This window comes from Coregonus lavaretus (assembly GCF_964263955.1).
Source record: "Coregonus lavaretus genome assembly, contig: HAP1_SCAFFOLD_227, whole genome shotgun sequence".
In the NCBI taxonomy this organism is placed as follows: domain Eukaryota; kingdom Metazoa; phylum Chordata; class Actinopteri; order Salmoniformes; family Salmonidae; genus Coregonus; species Coregonus lavaretus.
Window position 1 is genome coordinate 586,428 of NW_028157256.1, and position 19,931 is coordinate 606,358.

A 19,931-nucleotide genomic window follows, 5' to 3' on the forward strand; every position below is an offset into this window, starting at 1 on the left:
GCACCCAACCCCCACTGCTCCTGCAAGTCGCTCCGGACCAGAGCGTCTGCCAAATTACCAAAAATGCAAATGTAAATATTCTCTACTTTCTCACTCATGACGTACGTCTACGTTTGAGTGAGAAAGTTCATACATATGCATCGTTGGAATTTTATAGGTACCTCTCAAATAATCGCTTCGTATTGTTTTTAGCCAATTCTTAATCGACACTAATCATTTTTTCAAACATTTTACCCGTTGAACCAAAAAATAGACTGTCCTATCTCCGACACTGCCCTTCCCTTTACCCCTGCAGTCACGATGGTTATGACTTGTTCTGTTCCAGTATTTACACGGGGCGATACACTTTTGCCAAATATTCATTTGTTTCAGTTAAAGCACTTCCTCGCTCCTTCGCGCTTAAAAACCCCCTCGCTGTCTCTAGCCCCTCCTTTCGCTGTTTTTTCAAATCCGTTTTACATGCATCTGCCTAATCATATAACTTCTAACTTTTTTACTTCGAGATGCCCAATAAATTCATACCTCTTCTCCCAAATGGATCCATAAAACATATTTCTTCGATCTCTTCCTAACATATATCTTTCATCCCCCGTTAATTCTCGGACCTCTTTAGACGATTTATTTCCCATGGTGGAAAAATAAAAAATCCCCCCGTTTAGTAATAATTCCCAGAATTATTCTCCTAGGAGCTATTATTTTAGTGCGTCTCTCGAGCCAATGTTATGATCTGCTTTTGTAATTAACCATTTAAAATTATCCACCCGTAACCCAGAGTTTTTTATTTAAAACTCCGGTTTCATGAAAAGAGTCAGATAACCATTTTTTCTCACGCGACCTATTTTTAGCTCCTTCCTTGAAACAATTATCACGTATTCCGATGGATTCAAGTCTCACACGTACACAACATTATACAATCATTTGCCAAACCTATTTGTAACCTAGAGGTCGTAGCTGCTCCAGTTTCATGAAACAGACAGAGTTCTAGCAAATCCCCAGTTGTTTACGAGACTTTTGACCTGTTTTATGTATCCATAGCACACGACAAAAATCATCCCTTTCCCTGTTTATCGTAGCACTGTACCCAGTACAGTCTCAATAAAAACTAGTTTACATTGGTGATGGCCTTTCACCCCGTGTCATTTCGGACTAGATTATTTTGGTAATAGCTATTTACCTAGGGTCAATTACGGACCCTCCTTGTTTAGTAATAATTCCCAGAATTATTCTCCTTCGCGATTTTGGTAACTATTTTCTGCCCTCCACAAGAATCACTATTCTTATAGAAGTTCAAATCATTTCACCAAAATCCATGAATAAAAATTACTGACCTTTTCCTTGCAGTTTGGATTTAAATGCTTTTTCAAACTCGTTAACGTCTTTATCGTTCATAAGAGTAATCACCGGCCTGTTTATAACCTTAACGTCGAAGGCCAGGACTATTCTCCACGGATGCAATCATCCGCCCGTGCACGGTTTCGGTGTTTCTAGAACGACAAAGACGTATTTAAGCTCCGCTCAAAGGACCACACTGTTACGAGAATTTCTATCTCTAATTCAACCTAAGCTTGAATCATTACCAGAGGTTGTAAGGCTCTGGTTTTAATCATCAATGATTCAAGGTCCACAACCCACAAGCAGTGGCGGCTCCTGAAAAAATTCTCAGGAGGGGCAATTTTTCTGATGATTTAGGTGACCTACACACATTTAAAAAAAGATATGTCCAGCAACAACATGAAGACAGGGGCAGCATATAAGTCAATACCAGAAGCATTTATTGACTGATCTCAAAAGTGTTGGCTTACCAGGGTTGGTGGAGCCCTCAGTTTCATCTTTGCCTCGCAAAGCTAACTCAAACACTCCGCAAAACTTCACACACTGGATTAGCCGGCTGAGGATGTGGCGGTTCTTGCTAATGTCGTAGTAAATATATTTGTTATAGTGAATATGGAATATGATATGTTGAGTAAAATGTTGTGCTAAGATCTATTTAGGTCAGGAGCTGGTTATAAGTTATGTTCCTATCCAATAACAATGGACAAAAGGGTCCTATCTTGTCAGCCTTGTCAGCAGGTGGCCAAGGACAACACCCACGCCATAGGCCTCTCAGTTCTTCCAACTCACGAGTTCTTGCTCTGAGGACACACACACACACAAACACACACACACACACATCATCACTGTTAAACACACACACACACACATCATCACTGTTAAACACACACACACACACACACACACAAAAATCCCCTCTCTTAGGCTGAACATTTGAAGACAGAGAACCCGACTCAGAGCCAATGCAACAGTGACAGTAGCCTGGAGGGGACCTCGCCCAACTCATCAGGACCAATCAGAAGATCAGAACTACTAGATTGAACCTACTTCATTTATTGCATAAAATGTCTGCACACAATGTTTCGGGGCTCTCTTCAGATAATAATAATAATAATAATAATAATAATATGCCATTTAGCAGACGCTTTTATCCAAAGCGACTTACAGTCATGCGTGCATACATTTTTGTGTATGGGTGGTCCCGGGGATCGAACCCACTACCTTGGTGTTACAAGCACCATGCTCTACCAGCTGAGCTACAGAAAGTGGATACTCATGGATGCGCATTGCAATTGTAAAATGTCAACACAATTGGAGACACCACGTCATTTTTGGAGACATGTTATTGACAGTAAACTATTGTAGATGCGACTGCTAACTAAATAAAACATTTTAGCTGGCTAGCTAATCATCTTAGCTAAATGTGGGGCAAACAATTCAGTTATTTACCGTTAATTTGAGGGATTGGGGTGAAAGAAATCGAGTTACATAGTGATACTTTACGATATACTGTATTGACAATATCGCAATATTTTAGCGCTAGTTGGCTGTACCTGCACCAAAACACCATTATTGTTCCTTCATAGCTTGTTCTCAATCTTTTCACATTGGGAGCCAATTTGTTTTCAGCACTTTTATTTCCATGACTGATCAAAACTCGTTATCATGGCTTTCTGATCCCTCTGCAACAGACATATGGTGCGCAATAAAATCACAGTATCGAATCGCAATACGTATAGAATCATGAGACTCGCAATGCTGATGCATATATCTTATCGTGAGGTTCCTGGCAATTCCCAGCCCAAGTTCATTTGCCACAACAAATCTCTTCGCTAGCAAACGCAATGTGTCTCCAGCAATGTTAACTTTTTTGACGTTCTATGGCATCTCCACTTTCCAAGCATATATGACCACATGTAATATTTTGGTAAGTGATGCAAATAGTGAACTATGTAGGGCCAGGATGTAAAATATATGTAGCTGCAGCAATTTCTCTTATCTGATATGGTAAGTAATGGGGCTTGATTTATAGCTCCCTAAGAGTTTGACGAACGGGTCCGTGAACGCGATTGCAGATATCTTTACCTCTGAATAAACTGCCTTATATTATACAATTATCCACCTTGTCCAAAAGTCTCTACTTTTTCTCCGTTCTCCAGTAAACTTGTTTTATCAACAAAAGTAAGGTTCAATGACACAGAAAGCAGTTCAATGTCGGGGTACAGAGTCGCTCTCTTACCAGGATCGCGGTCCGCTCTGACCAGGGTGAAGGTGGCCGGCTCCACCTCTCTGCCAGCAGCGTTTTCATTATTTAGTCAGTTCGTAGCGGGTATGTACACGATCAACAAGATCAGTCCAAAACCGAAGATCAGTCCAAAGCAGAATGTTTGCAGAATGTTTGTAAACTAAGTCTACAAATTAAAAACATAAAATAACGCCACACTGCAGGTCGCAACATAGACGCTGATAGCCGCCATTGTCTTAGTTACGTTCAACGTTACGTCACGTATGACGAAAGCGCGTAAGTGCAAGCCCACAGACACCCATAGAGAATGTATTGAAAGCTTTGAAATGTGAAAAAAATAGATTTTACATGACAGGCTATGAGAGACTTCTGGGCGATTTTCAACCTGACTGAAATCGCCCAAAAAACGGGCGGGGCCATTTGAAGCACGACTTTAGCCTGATTTGACATTTAGTGGCTGGCAGATCAGACGTGAACACTGATAACTGCTGTTGCCGTGATATAATTTTTTATAAATTTATTTTAAAAAATTATAATTTTTTTAATTTTATTTTTTTATAATTGATTAGAAAAAAAATCCCTTCCTTTTCCCGTTTGGCAGTGCGTCGCCCATATCGCCCTATTGAACAAGCCGTCCCTGCCCACAAGGATTATCTGTATCTTTATTCATGGAGAGCTCTGGCGCCCAAAACACATACACTCCTGTTTTACACCTCGACACACCAAGGCACCCTGCTCCGCCCACCTCTAGGAGGTCCCCTGTAACCCGTTTCCTCAGTCCCCTTCACCCTGGAATGTTTAGTCCCGCCCCCCTCTGTTAGTAGGTTGACAATACATTATAATTCTAACACAGTTCACACATTTATACTGTATTTGGGGTGAAATCCTTTAGTCATTATTCTTAAAATACAAATTAATCTAACACCCAGTCTCTGCAATATGGAGCTTCAGTTACAGTCCATAATGAAAGCCCAGTCTCTGCTATATGGAGCTTCAGTTACAGCCCACGAGGAACGCCCAGTCTCTGCTATATGGAGCTTCAGTTACAGTCCATAAAGAAAGCCCAGTCTCTGCTATATGGAGCTTCAGTTACAGTCCATAATGAAAGCCCAGTCTCTGCTATATGGAGCTTCAGTTACAGTCCATAAAGAAAGCCCAGTCTCTGCTATATGGAGCTTCAGTTACAGTCCATAAAGAAAGCCCAGTCTCTGCTATATGGAGCTTCAGTTACAGTCCATAATGAAAGCCCAGTCTCTGCTATATGGAGCTTCAGTTACAGTCCATAATGAAAGCCCAGTCTCTGCTATATGGAGCTTCAGTTACAGTCCATAAAGAAAGCCCAGTCTCTGCAAGTGACACACAGATCAGATGATATCCACAGTGAATTCCCAGATGAGGGTCCACATGACTCCTACCCGGTGAAAGGAAGTAGCGGAATTATGATGGCGTAGATTGCATCACCTCATATCTCAACATCTATTTCAAGACGGTTGGGAGTGGAAAGGAAATGCTATTCAAATACAGAAGCAGGTAATTAATCAGCTATCATCTCTTATGTTAAGACCACATGAGGGAATAGATGGTTGACCAGTGTTTTATTGATGTGGCCATGACAACAGACTGGGAATATACCAGATAGATGGTTGACCAGTGTTTTATTGATGTGGCCATGACAACAGTCTGGGAATATACCAGATAGATGGTTGACCAGTGTTTTATTGATGTGGCCATGACAACAGTCTGGGAATATACCAGATAGATGGTTGACCAGTGTTTTATTGATGTGGCCATGACAACAGACTGGGAATATACCAGATAGATGGTTGACCAGTGTTTTATTGATGTGGCCATGACAACAGACTGGGAATATACCAGATAGATGGTTGACCAGTGTTTTATTGATGTGGCCATGACAACAGACTGGGAATATACCAGATAGATGGTTGACCAGTGTTTTATTGATGTGGCCATGACAACATACTGGGAATATACCAGATAGATGGTTGACCAGTGTTTTATTGATGTGGCCATGACAACAGACTGGGAATATACCAGAGCTCTCGACCAAACCTTACAATTCTCACAATGTTAAAGACCTCGTTACTTAAATGCATCTAAAACAATCAAATGCAAAGCTTTCATCAGCACAACCAAATAACAATGTGTGTGCCTTGGTGAGCACATGGAGTAAGATGTAAATCTGATATTATGCTGTACAGTTTGAAGACAGAATCACAAATGTTTCAAACTATTTTTGGGGGGTCATGATGAAATGCTTAAGAATACCAAAAACAACAAATAACAGCGTATAAAGCATGTTAAAGCAGAAACCTGTTAACAGACCACTGACTGGCTTGGAAGAAAGTGACTTGAGGGTGAGAAGGACAAAACAGTTGGACAAGACATCCGGTTCAACAGTAAATGCCCTGGCCTGTTAAACCCATCAACAGTTAAGGAGCTTGTATCTAAAGTATGCGTACTACTTCCTGGGTTTTTTTTATTTATTTTTTTTTTTTATTTTTTTTTATAAATGGGACACCGCCTTGATGAACAGAGAATGACATGTAAGTTGTGTCCCTTCTGTATTGAAGACCAACCGGCTAACTCGACCCATTGCCTAGTTGCTGACATGCTAGCAGACACACAATATCCTCCTTCAAACTGGACATCAATCCATCCAGTATGCAAAAAGGAACCATTCCATTAATGCTGTTTCCTTATCCTCCTTTTAGTAGATTCATTTTAATTAATTAATACATGATTTGTCCACAACAACCTTTTCCATTGTAAAGCAATCCAGGGATTACCTTTATTTTCCTGCCCTTTGCCAATTAACTTTCATAATGAGTCAAATCCATTTATTTAAATATTTGGTTTATCTGAGTTCACCTAGACTCCAACAAGAAGAATATAACATTACTGTGAAGAAATAAGTGGCGACTAGCATAGTTTTTTTCCCCAAAGCGTAGCTCACAAGAGCAGCTCCTAATACCTGTCCACAAGAAAAATGTTATTTCAACAGTTTAATTTAACTTAGTGAATTATGTTTAAGTGGCTGGTCAATGTTTCAACACAAGGTGTTCCAACTCCAGGAAGTTCCTCCATAGACACCATTATCCAAGCCAGGGCTCAGTGAAGAACACAGTAGACAACACACACTAGCAGTCTGACAGCCCTGTCCTTGGTCCGTGATGACGTAAGAACAGAAGGAGCCGTCCCCTTTTCCCTGATCGTCTCTAACCCTGCTTCTGTTTCTTCAGGTAGCGGGAGCGCATCCCCAGGTGCAATCCCATGATGTAGCTGTTCAGGAGCCTGGCAGGGCACAGCACGGTGGTCAGCCAGCCCTGAGGAAAAAAATAAAATACCATTATCACTTACAATCTGGTCTGGTAATCCATGCCTGTTACTTTAATCGTTTTCATGGTTAATGTCATAATTTGTGGGTATTTACAGTCAAATTCTGTATTCATTCCTATTAACTTGCGTTAAGATACTTACCCCTGGAATAGTTATGCATTTGCAAAAGCATGAGAGCTTCAAGCAATGCTCATTTGTGGCTAACTATCATGGAAGAAGCTTCGTAAGCTGATGCGGTAAAATCTGGTATAACCTGACAAGTAGCTACTTGTTCAACCTTAAAAGCGGTCATCCTGAACCCTACAAAATGTCCACGGAAATGGACAATGAAGTATCGTATCGTCAGCCCGCCCCTACCATGACTGCGTGAGGCAGGTAGCCGTTGGTCTGGCTCTGCAGCCCCACTGTGTTGAGCTCTGCGGCCACATAGCGGTCAGGGTTGGGCTTGTCCAGTGTGGCCCGCCGGATCTTACTCAGCTTGGTGGCCACAAAGAACGGCAGGACACTCTGGAGAGGAGAGATGGCTGTTACTCACATTTACAATGGATGCTCCCTCCCTGGTTTCAGAACAAACTCCTACCTCCAGTGTCAAGATGGAGGCATGGTGGCTTCAACACAGCGCCCCCTGCCAGTCATCTAGTGTATATATAAATCATTGGTTAAAACAGGTCAGTCTTCAGTCTCACCTGGATGAGGAGCCCTTTGCTCTTGTACTCAGCCTCCAGCCCTCGGGAGAAGAAGTCCACAAAAGCCTTCGAGGCAGAGTAGACCGTGAGGAGGGGACAAGGGTACATCCCACTGGCAGAAGAGATGTTGAGGATGGCCCCCTTTTTCCTGAAACAGGTGACACTCAATCTGATGTTTAGGGCTCAGAGACAAAACGAACCTCTGGTGCCGGACAACATCACACCTCAGTACATGAGCACATAAGAGTTTGGGAATAAGCGTTACAGTTTGGGCAGAGCGAGTGGGAGAATCTCCACTGACCAGAGCGGCTCTACTAACTGACAACCATTCCCTCCCTGGGAACCCCAGATACCTTCACCACCTCCGTCCCTCCCTCCCTCCACGTACCTCTCTACCATCCCAGGTAGCACCATACGTGTCATCTGCATAAAGAGAGACAGAGATAGTGGGTGTTAGAGAGCAGAAAGCATGCTGTCGCTTTGGGCTGGGTAGCAATCCTCTCCCTCATCCCTTACATGGCAGACTGTGTGTGTGTGTGTGTGTGTGTGTTCACTCATTGTGGTGCGTGACAGATAAAGTAAAAAATAAAAAAATAAAGACTGTTCATTCATAAATTGTTCATTTCTGTATTGCTAGCCTTCCTTTCCCATAATGAGGACTCACCTGGCAAACAGAGGTGATGTTGATGTTCACCATTGTTTCGATGAACTGCAAGGGGCAGAACAAAAAACTATTTAGTTCTGGGTTCATCATCTCTGAGGCGTAATGTTTTCATAGAACAGCATGTGTGATTGACCTCTAGAGGTCATAGGTCATCTTGGTACACAATAGATGGGAAGTGAACAATCCACAAGGCCATTCACACTTACACTATCCAGGTTGGGAACGTTGAGGAAGAATTCTGGATAGGAGTAGGACATTCCCACATTATTCACTATGGATAAAAGCCATACGGAATAGAGTCAGGACTTTCAAATACAAGATCATTTAAGGGAATGAAAGAAGTGATCAACACATGCCTCTCTGCACTTGATTTCCAACTTCTAAACAAAGGAGGGCATCCACAGAGAACCATACCCTCTGAATGATTCACAAAAAACAACTGTCACTGTCGAGGACTGCCTCTCTCACTTACCCAGAACACCAATCTCTAGCCCGGTAAGACCAGCTTCAATCTTGGGATATATGTCAGACGCACTGAAGTCTACAGCGATGGATTTGGTCTCAACGCCATATTTGCTCTCTAGGAGGGAAGACACATGCAAGACGCCATTACTGTAAAATTAAAAAGGTATGAATGATCTGTGAGGATATCCCTATTAACAGAGAAACTGTAGAGGGGGATTCAGATGTCAATACACCAGTGACCAGCAGAGGGCCCCGTCACATAAGAGAACTAGAGACAGACTAATTCTCCTCTAGTCCAAGGATTCCCCAAACTTGGTTTACCATTTTCAAAAACTCACAATACCACAGCTCCATTATAAAAACCAGTCACAATACCACAGCTCCATTATAAAAACCAGTCAATACCACAGCTCCATTATAAAAACCAGTCACATTACCACAGCTCCATTATAAAAACCAGTCACAATACCACAGCTCCATTATAAAAACCAGTCACAATACCACAGCTCCATTATAAAAACCAGTCACAATACCACAGCTCCATTATAAAAACCAGTCACAATACCACAGCTCCATTATAAAAACCAGTCAATACCACAGCTCCATTATAAAAACCAGTCACAATACCACAGCTCCATTATAAAAACCAGTCACAATACCACAGCTCCATTATAAAAACCAGTCAATACCACAGCTCCATTATAAAAACCAGTCACAATACCACAGCTCCATTATAAAAACCAGTCACATTACCACAGCTCCATTATAAAAACCAGTCACAATACCACAGCTCCATTATAAAAACCAGTCACAATACCACAGCTCCATTATAAAACCAGTCACAATACCACAGCTCCATTATAAAAACCAGTCACAATACCACAGCTCCATTATAAAAACCAGTCACAATACCACAGCTCCATTACAAAACCAGTCACAATACCACAGCTCCATTATAAAAACCAGTCACAATACCACAGCTCCATTATAAAAACCAGTCACAATACCACAGCTCCATTATAAAAACCAGTCACAATACCACAGCTCCATTATAAAAACCAGTCACAATACCACAGCTCCATTATAAAAACCAGTCACAATACCACAGCTCCATTATAAAAACCAGTCAATACCACAGCTCCATTATAAAAACCAGTCACAATACCACAGCTCCATTATAAAAACCAGTCACAATACCACAGCTCCATTATAAAAACCAGTCACAATACCACAGCTCCATTATAAAAACCAGTCACAATACCACAGCTCCATTATAAAAACCAGTCAATACCACAGCTCCATTATAAAAACCAGTCACAATACCACAGCTCCATTATAAAAACCAGTCACAATACCACAGCTCCATTATAAAAACCAGTCACAATACCACAGCTCCATTATAAAAACCAGTCACAATACCACAGCTCCATTATAAAAACCAGTCACAATACCACAGCTCCATTATAAAAACCAGTCACAATACCACAGCTCCATTATAAAAACCAGTCATATTACCACAGCTCCATTATAAAAACCAGTCACAATACCACAGCTCCATTATAAAAACCAGTCACAATACCACAGCTCCATTATAAAAACCAGTCACAATACCACAGCTCCATTATAAAAACCAGTCACAATACCACAGCTCCATTATAAAAACCAGTCACAATACCACAGCTCCATTATAAAAACCAGTCACAATACCACAGCTCCATTATAAAAACCAGTCACATTACCACAGCTCCATTATAAAAACCAGTCACAATACCACAGCTCCATTATAAAACCCAGTCACAATACCACAGCTCCATTATAAAACCCAGTCACAATACCACAGCTCCATTATAAAAACCAGTCAATACCACAGCTCCATTATAAAAACCAGTCACAATACCACAGCTCCATTATAAAAACCAGTCACATTACCACAGCTCCATTATAAAAACCAGTCACAATACCACAGCTCCATTATAAAACCCAGTCACAATACCACAGCTCCATTATAAAAACCAGTCAATACCACAGCTCCATTATAAAAACCAGTCAATACCACAGCTCCATTATAAAAACCAGTCAATACCACAGCTCCATTAAAACAGTCCACAGAGGACTCCTAGTGTCCTGTTGGAATATACCAGCATCACTCACCATCAATGTAAAGATATTGTTGGCTTGTCAACAGCCTCACTTCCAAACTGACTGTGTATAGCATGTAATATTACTCAAACTCCCCAGTATGGAACTTCTCCTCCACACAGAGGAACAAGCACTCCATGATGCCTTCTGTATGGTATTCATATCCAGATACCCGTCTACACCAAACAGGTCCAGATACCCGTCTACACCAAACAGGTCCAGATACCCGTCTACACCAAACAGGTCCAGATACCCGTCTACACCAAACAGGTCCAGATATCCATCTACACCAACACACATCAACAGGTCCAGATATCCATCTACACGATCACACAAACAGGTTTGCGTTGGTTAGGGGAAGCAACGGAAAGTGTTTTAACATATTTTACAACGGGAATCAAAAATGCGAGCCCAGGTATTCCCTCCCAGTTTGTTCCTGTTTTCTGCCTAATGAACATGCCCAGTTGTAACCACTCACCGATGGACTTGGCCACATCATCCAGCTTCTCCTGGGTGCGGCTGATCAGCACAATGGAAAAACCCCTCCGAGCCAGCTGTGGAGACAGACCAACTGCTAGAAACCAACATCAACATGGACACTGAACACTAAGACCATCATTAAGACCGGCCATTAAAGAGGGTCAAACATTCAACACTACCACACCCAACTGCACCCAAATCCACGATCTAAAACACTCAAATCACAACACCCATCATCAACACTGAGAAGGATAGCACTAACTGTTATCAAGCAGGCCATTTATTATGAGGCTGTCAACTGATGGGAAATCCTTTGACAAATGATTGTACTTTAAAATGAATTCTGCCCTGGCTATGCAGCATAATAATATAATATGCCATTTAGCAGACGCTTTTATCCAAAGCGACTTACAGTCATGTGTGCATACATGTTTACTTATGGGTGGTCCCGGGGATCGAACCCACTACCCTTGCGTTACAAGCGCTATGCTCTACCAATTGAGCTACATAGGACCATTAATCCCTCAGCGCTTGCTCGCAAAAGGCAAACGTGTGTGTGTGTGTGTGTGTGTGTGTGAGAGACAGTCACTACTTCCGACCTCATGGTTAAACCTCTCTCTCCCCCCCCCCCTCTCTCTGATGAATCACTGTGGTTTTCCCAAACTCCGGGAATCTCTTACATCCTCCGCATAGGCTTTCCCGATTCCATCCGTGGCTCCCGTCACAACTGAAGGGGAAGACAAACGAGGGGAGAGGGGGAAGACGAACGAGGGGAGAGGGGGAAGACGAACGAGGGGAGAGGGGGAAGACGAACGAGGGGAGAGGGGGTTTTAGTCAAGGGTAAACAAACACACTGCACACAAAACTGACCCCGAAAAAAAAACACTAAAAGCGCAAGAGCACACAGATTCCATTCTAGTCAACGTGGTCACAAGCCTATTTGTGTCAAGCAGTACTCAGTCAATGCATCAGACCTGGGTGAAATACATCAGCATTTAAATATTTGTATAAATGTCGTGAAAAATTATATGCCACATAAAAATGATGACATGAACAATGCATTCTGTGTCCTTCCACTGCCACCTGTGGTACGGTCATTTGAGAGAGAGAGAGAGAGAGGAGGACGAGCGAGAGAGAGAGAAGGACGAGAGAGAGAGAGAGAGAGAGAAGGACGAGAGAGAGAGAGAGAGAGAGAAGGACGAGAGAGAGAGAGAGAGAAGGACGAGCGAGAGAGAGAAGGACGAGCGAGAGAGAGAGAGAGGAGGACGAGCGAGAGACAGAGGACGAGCGAGAGAGACAGAGGACGAGCGAGAGAGACAGAGGACGAGCGAGAGAGACAGAGGACGAGCGAGAGAGACAGAGGACGAGCGAGAGAGACAGAGGACGAGCGAGAGAGACAGAGGACGAGCGAGAGAGACAGAGGACGAGCGAGAGAGACAGAGGACGAGCGAGAGAGACAGAGGACGAGCGAGAGAGACAGAGGACGAGCGAGAGAGACAGAGGACGAGCGAGAGAGACAGAGGACGAGCGAGAGAGACAGAGGACGAGCGAGAGAGACAGAGGACGAGCGAGAGAGACAGAGGACGAGCGAGAGAGACAGAGGACGAGCGAGAGAGACAGAGGACGAGCGAGAGAGACAGAGGACGAGAGAGAGAGACAGAGGACGAGAGAGAGAGACAGAGGACGAGAGAGACAGGGGACGAGAGAGAGAGACAGAGGACGAGAGAGAGAGACAGAGGACGAGAGAGAGAAGGACGAGAGAGAGAGAGGAGGACGAGAGAGAGAGAGAGAGAGGAGGACGAGAGAGAGAGAGAGAGAGGAGGACGAGAGAGAGAGAGAGAGAGGAGGACGAGAGAGAGAGAGAGAGAGGAGGACGAGAGAGAGAGAGAGAGGAGGACGAGAGAGCGAGAGAGAGAGGAGGACGAGAGAGCGAGAGAGAGAGGAGGACGAGAGAGCGAGAGAGAGAGGACGAGAGAGAGAGAGAGAGAGAGGAGGACGAGAGAGAGAGAGGAGGACGAGAGAGAGAGAGGAGGACGAGAGAGAGAGAGAGGAGGACGAGAGAGAGAGAGAGAAGAGGACGAGAGAGAGAGAGAGAAGAGGACGAGAGAGAGAGAGAGAAGAGGACGAGAGAGAGAGAGAGAAGAGGACGAGAGAGAGAGAGAGAAGAGGACGAGAGAGAGAGAGAGAAGAGGACGAGAGAGAGAGAGAGAAGAGGACGAGAGAGAGAGAGAGAAGAGGACGAGAGAGAGAGAGAGGAGGACGAGAGAGAGAGAGAGGAGGACGAGAGAGAGAGAGGAGGACGAGAGAGAGAGAGAGGAGGACGAGAGAGAGAGAGGAGGACGAGAGAGAGAGAGAGAGAGGAGGACGAGAGAGAGAGAGAGAGAGAGGAGGACGAGAGAGAGAGAGAGGAGGACGAGAGAGAGAGAGGAGGACGAGAGAGAGAGAGAGGAGGACGAGAGAGAGAGAGAGGAGGACGAGAGAGAGAGAGAGAGAGAGGAGAGAGAGAGAGAGAGAGAGGACGAGAGAGAGAGAGAGAGAGGAGGACGAGAGAGAGAGAGAGGAGGACGAGAGAGAGAGAGAGGAGGACGAGAGAGAGAGAGAGGAGGACGAGAGAGAGAGAGGAGGACGAGAGAGAGAGAGAGAGAGAGAGAGAGAGAGAGAGAGAGAGGACGAGAGAGAGAGATAGGAGGACGAGAGAGAGAGATAGGAGGACGAGAGAGAGAGAGAGGAGGACGAGAGAGAGAGAGAGGAGGACGAGAGAGAGAGAGGAGGACGAGAGAGAGAGAGGAGGACGAGAGAGAGAGAGGAGGACGAGAGAGAGAGAGGAGGACGAGAGAGAGAGCGAAAAAGAGAATATTTGTGAAAGATTGAGGAGGAAGAGGACTACCGGTACTGAGATGGCGGGGAGGAAGGGTGCAGCAGGACAGGCTCCTTGGCCTTCCTCTGCCACCCCGGTGCAGGCAGCCTGGCACTGCAGAGACAGCAGTAGCTTTATTTAGCCTTTACCTGCTGTCAGTGGGCTCAGTTGGCCCCTTTACCTGCTGTCAGTGGGCTCAGTTGGCCTCACCTCAGGTTCAAAATAGAACCAAGTGAGGCTGCCTCCCTCTCACCCTCAAACCGCAAGCTAGAGCAGCAAAATACTTTGTTTTCCAGCTCTCAAACTCTCCACCCACCCCCTCCCTCCTTCACTACACCCAACTCTCCACCCCCCCCCCCCTTCACTATACCCAACTCCCCACCTTCACTATACCCAACTCTCCACCCCCCCCCCCCCTCCTTCACTATACCCAACTCCCCACCTTCACTATACCCAACTCTCCACCCCCCCCCTTCACTATACCCAACTCTCCACCCCCCCTCCTTCACTATACCCAACTCCCCACCTTTACTATACCCAACTCTCCACCCACCCCTCCTTCACTATACCCAACTCCCCACCCCCCCTCCTTCACTATACCCAACTCTCCACCCCCCCTCCTTCACTATACCCAACTCCCCACCCCCCCCCTCCTTCACTATACCCAACTCTCCACCTTCACTATACCCAACTCTCCACCTTCACTATACCCAACTCTCCACCTTCACTATACCCAACTCTCCACCTTCACTATACCCAACTCTCCACCTTCACTATACCCAACTCTCCACCTTCACTATACCCAACTCTCCACCTTCACTATACCCAACTCTCCACCCATCCCTCCTGCACTATACCCAACTCTCCACTGCTGTTGCCTTGGTGATTAAAGCAGAGGAAGATGAGAAGCAGCCAGGCACGAGACCAGAGAGGAGGGAGGGAGAGAGATGACCATGGATCCTGGGACCAGCTAAAAATAGAACGGAGCGATTGAACAGAGGGGAAGTGAGGGAGAGTCTGTATGGACGACAGGGCAAGCTTCCCCTGGTTATTTTAACATTGTTTAAGAATTAAACTCAATGTTTGGAGCTCAAGGCATGTTCCTTCCATTCACTCAAATAAAAATTTTAAAAAGTGTCAATTTGAAGAGCCCCCATCAAATATATGCTAGGTTATGGAAGAATCTCTACTCATAGGACCTAACCTAGACGGCCTTGAATGGCATCCAACATCCTCATATCGTCAAGAAACTAAAATGTGGTTATAAAAATCCAAAAAAAAAGGTTTTTATTTATTTTTAAAATCACAATAAAAAAAGCCCTGCCTCTCAGTCACAGACAGCGGTGCTTCTGCTGCTGAATATTCTGAGCTAAAAAAAGAACTGCAGATTTAAAATAGCAGAAGGCTGCAACCTCGTCTAGAACAGTCGCTGCACAGAATACCAACGAGCTGCTGCTCCCAGCGGTTCTTCACACACCTCAGCATTCCTCGCCCCATCTTTCCTCTTACTTATGGACGGTTGGAAACACACACACCTTATTCATCTGTCTTACTTTTTTTTACAAACAATTTCATGGCTAACCCCTGGTTCTACAACCCCTGGTTCTTTAGTCTTAAAAATGTGTTGCATATTCTGTTCAGACCACCACTTTGTACAGCAGCATGCCTCCTTGGATAGGGGGGCACATGTCTATCTATATACATTACTGAACAATATCCAGACAGACGTCATCTCCTGGCCTGTATTTAGTGATGCAGCCATTGCTAAGAGGAGGCAAGGTGGAGGAACTGTGGTGAAATAGCTACATCTCTAAAAATGCAATGTTTTTCACACATCATAAATCCCATTTATGGCGTAAAGCTCAAGTCTCAGCCTGCATTTACACTTTAGCTTTTTTCCTCAAATTGCACATTTGCATTGATAAAGTGGCCAATATTGAATTAATATCCCAACTTTCAGCAATTATTTCTAAATAATGATTTACAAATGCAGTGTCAAAGATCCCTCCTCCAAAGCATATTTGTTTTTAGTCAATTGTAATAAATTCTAGGAAAATATTAACTTTTTTAAACTTGCGTTTCATTTTTTTGTTCTAAAAGATCCCCCTTCCTGTCATACTCGAAGCAGTCAGAAGAACACCGGTGTGGAACGTAACAATGTGTGTCAGTACATGACCTGAGAACGACCTCCTTCAACCAATGACAGAGAGAGGAGCGATCCACTTATGGTTACCAGTGTCCAACAAATCTGTCAACCACACCAGATATTACCCATGAGCCAATGCATTTCAATAAAAGGACTTGACAATAGAATAGTCTAAATAACCATTGTGTCGAGACAGAGCAGGTGTCGTGACAGAAAAAGACAGGGTGGGGGAAGCTCAGAACGGGACGAGGGGGGAGGGAAAGATGGTGAATATCGGCTTTTATGAATGGGAGGTGAACCCCACAGAAAGATGGTGAATATAGGTTTTTATGAAATGGGAGGTGGGGCTAGAGATATGCACCCTCTGTTACGTGATGCTGCTCCACAACACACACAGCGGTAAGTGTAATTTAAACAGAACACCCTGAGTCCTCTGCCTCCTCTATGAATGGCTCTAGTCTTCTTACATAATCAGGCCGTTCTCTCAGTCACCTCTGCGCCAGTGAGCAAGGGGGAAGAGCTGTCCAATAGCTATTCACAGTGTTTCTAAATAAGCTACATAATGCATGTCAAACTTGGTTGAAATGTTCCCACATTTATAATTTCCCTTTGCTGCAAACATGAGCAAACCAGGATAAGACTGCTATGCAGCAGGCCTTGACAGCTAGCCTGAAATCCAGACCCGTTTGGTGTTAACATTCCATTCCTTGTACTACGTGTCATTTGCCAAAGCACAGGAGTTGAACGTTAGCAAAACGTTTTGTCATGTGCTATTTATAATTTAATTTCCAGGGGTTTATTTTGATTTCAAAATGGGATTTCAATTATTCAATTACTTTCTGGAGCTAGTCCACTTCTGGGTGCGATAGCCGCAGCTGTGTTTTGCAGTCACATGGTCAACGCATGCCCTAAACTGGTGGTTGCACTTCAAAGATGGATGGACTCAAATATAATAATTAGGTGGGTGCTTACTCTTCTCCCATTTCACACATGTACCAGTGTGTCAATACACGTGTGAATTGGAAATGTGTTTTTTGCATATTCCACACATGCCAGGGTCTACCATAATCAACGGTGACCCTGGAGCAATTAGGGTTAGGTGCCTTGCTCAAGGGCACATTGACTGATTTTTCACCTTGTCGGCTCAGGGATTCGAACTAGAGACCTTTCGGTTACTCGCTCTAAGCTACCTGCCACCCCAAAGGTGGTAATCCTGATGTGGTAACCCTGTTGATGTAACCCTGATGATGTAACCCTGAATGGATGAATGGCCTTGCCCTAGCAATAAGGTTGGGTAAACATTAATGTAGCCTATTACTCACTTCTGTGAGGAAAGGCAGACTCATGCCATTCCTACGCAATACTGATGTGTTGTCTAGGAACCACAGAGTCCGCTGTGGGTTCCAAAGGACAATAGGGCTGGCCAGCCTTTCAGTGTTTCCCCTACATGCATTTAGCAGTGGGCACCCCCCAAAAAATAAATAAATAAAAACAATTAAGAGATTTACAGTAACATTCCTAAATATTTTTTCAGGATGGTAAAACGTTTTCAGTGTAAACTTAAACGACTAAAACCAGATATAAAGTACGTAGTAAAGTTAACAGAGCAATATCTTTTTTTATAAGATCTTTGAGAACTAGCCATTGCCAAAATAAAAACTAGACAGTCCGGGAGAATCTACAATTTTAAAAATATTATGGCATTGGGGCCCCATTGATTTAGTTATAATGTTAGAGTCACTCAGACAGCATAAACCACGGCAAAATGTGTAGAAGTGCAGGAAATGACATTTAAAAACAGAACATTTTTGTCTCTACAGTTGGCCTCTAAAACCGTGCCTGCCCCCCGGGTTAACTTTACCACCACTGCAGAAAAGAAATCCTAGGGGAAACACTGTAAATGTATTCTACTAGCTACAATGTTCTACTGATAGCTAGGAGAACTACATGTAGACTACTAGCTACAATATCCTACTGATAACTAGGACAAAGTATTGTCTGATTCACACTATAAACTGACCTGAACCATTCTGTAGTGGGTCGAGGGTCACTGGTTTTGAAGTACATGTAGGGCTACCCCATTACTAACTCTCAAACTCTAGGCGGCATTCTGACTTCTCCCTACAGTTTTGAGCCATTAGCTTCGCCCACGAATGGCTCATGTGAACTACAATTCATACACTGTGTTTTAACGTTTAGAAACGTCAATAATTAGCGCTTGAGATACGGCTTTCGAAACATATGGCTCTTATCTTTCATCAGCGACAAATACTTGAAATAAAATAAAACAAACACGCCATAAAGCAATGGTGAGGCCATGCAAACATTGTCTTTATATAAATATTGCTTGCTAGCTACTCACCTGCCCATTTCCCGAGTTTAGCAGGTGATACCAACCGTCCATTCCCCAGCACCCACACTCTGAACCCGGACAGCAACCGATATATTGAGCACACTGAGAAATAGGCCGCAGTCAGCGCACCGATCCAGAAGAGCGGTGTCTCCACCGCGCGTAGCAAAGCCTCTCCGGTTGACAACATGATATTTGCACAACGCACACGGCTTTCACAACTAACTTGTGAGATTAAATGTATGCGTTCATAAATTGCTGTCTACAATAAATGAATCTATTGCAAAAGCTTCTTGAACATGGTGCGTCCAGTCATTTTGAGCTCGTGCTTTTATACTTGGCTTTGCTTCCGCGTCTAACACTTCCGCATTCGCTGGTTTGCATCACTGATTTGTTGAGGTTGGAATCTGTCAAAACATGCTCCCTTTCGATTCGTTTATATTTGCGTCAAATTCGTGGGACAGCAATGACATGTTTTTAGACAGCCATTCTCATTCATTATTTGTAACTTTATGAACGAGGAAGGCGGGACAACACTTTCATGAAATCTGACTGGATGAATATTTTTGTTACCAGATTTTCAAATCTCTGATTGGTTTGTGCTGTAATTACTGTCCAAAGTAACAAACAGGACTTGGATTTTTGATGGGATTATTTCACTGGATCTGGCGACACCTGTATATAGTTTTCATTGTTATCTGTGCTCTATGTTCTGTGTTTTTTTTATTTGATAAAAAAAGTAATATATATATATATATATATTATTATTATTAATACTAGACTGCAGTGGAGAGGTCAAAAACGTAATGTTCCTCTGCATGCACATCACTGACGACCTGAAATGGTCCCTTCACACAGACAGTGTGGTGAAAAAAGCACAACAGCACCTCTTCAACCTCAGGAGGCTGAAGAAATGTGGCTTGGTCCCCAAGACCCTCACAAACTTTTACCATTGAGAGCATCCTGTCAGGCTGTATAACCGCCTGGTACAGCAATTGCACCCTCCGCAAACCGCAGGGGTCTCCAGAGGGTGGTGCGGTCAGCCCAACGCATCATCAGGGGCACACTGCCTTCCCTCCAGGTCATCTACAGCACCCGGTGTCACAGGAAGGCCAAAAAGTTCATCAAGGACCCCAGCCAACCGAGCCACGGCCTGTTCACCCCGCTACCATTTAGAAATGGAGACAGTACAGTACAGTTGCAGCAAAAC

General features: G+C 43.9%; 1 protein-coding gene across 1 annotated transcript; it reads right to left on the bottom strand.

Annotated features, from left to right (window-relative positions):
* Positions 1-5,155: 5,155 nt before the first annotated feature.
* Positions 5,156-19,078, bottom strand: LOC311125628 (very-long-chain 3-oxoacyl-CoA reductase-B-like). Its single transcript, XM_084199662.1, has 10 exons — positions 18,734-19,078; positions 12,049-12,095; positions 11,367-11,442; positions 8,757-8,864; positions 8,491-8,555; positions 8,285-8,329; positions 8,009-8,043; positions 7,621-7,768; positions 7,292-7,441; positions 5,156-6,921 (listed from the first exon to the last, which is right to left on the bottom strand). The coding sequence occupies exons 1-10, from the start codon at positions 18,909-18,911 to the stop codon at positions 6,814-6,816; spliced, it is 960 nt and encodes a 319-aa protein (XP_084055788.1). The 5' UTR covers positions 18,912-19,078; the 3' UTR covers positions 5,156-6,813.
* Between the last annotated feature and the right edge of the window lie 853 nt (positions 19,079-19,931).

What these genes read in the sequence shown, in the direction of transcription:
- LOC311125628 (XM_084199662.1), bottom strand. Translation starts at nt 18,911, where the DNA reads ATGTTGTCAACCGGAGAGGCTTTGCTACGCGCGGTGGAGACACCGCTC. An exon ending in CTACCTGGGATGGTAGAGAG is followed by an intron (nt 7,769 to 8,008) that starts GTACGTGGAGGG and finishes CACCTGTTTCAG; the next exon opens with GAAAAAGGGGGCCATCCTCA. An exon ending in GCAAAGGGCTCCTCATCCAG is followed by an intron (nt 7,442 to 7,620) that starts GTGAGACTGAAG and finishes TCTCCTCTCCAG; the next exon opens with AGTGTCCTGCCGTTCTTTGT.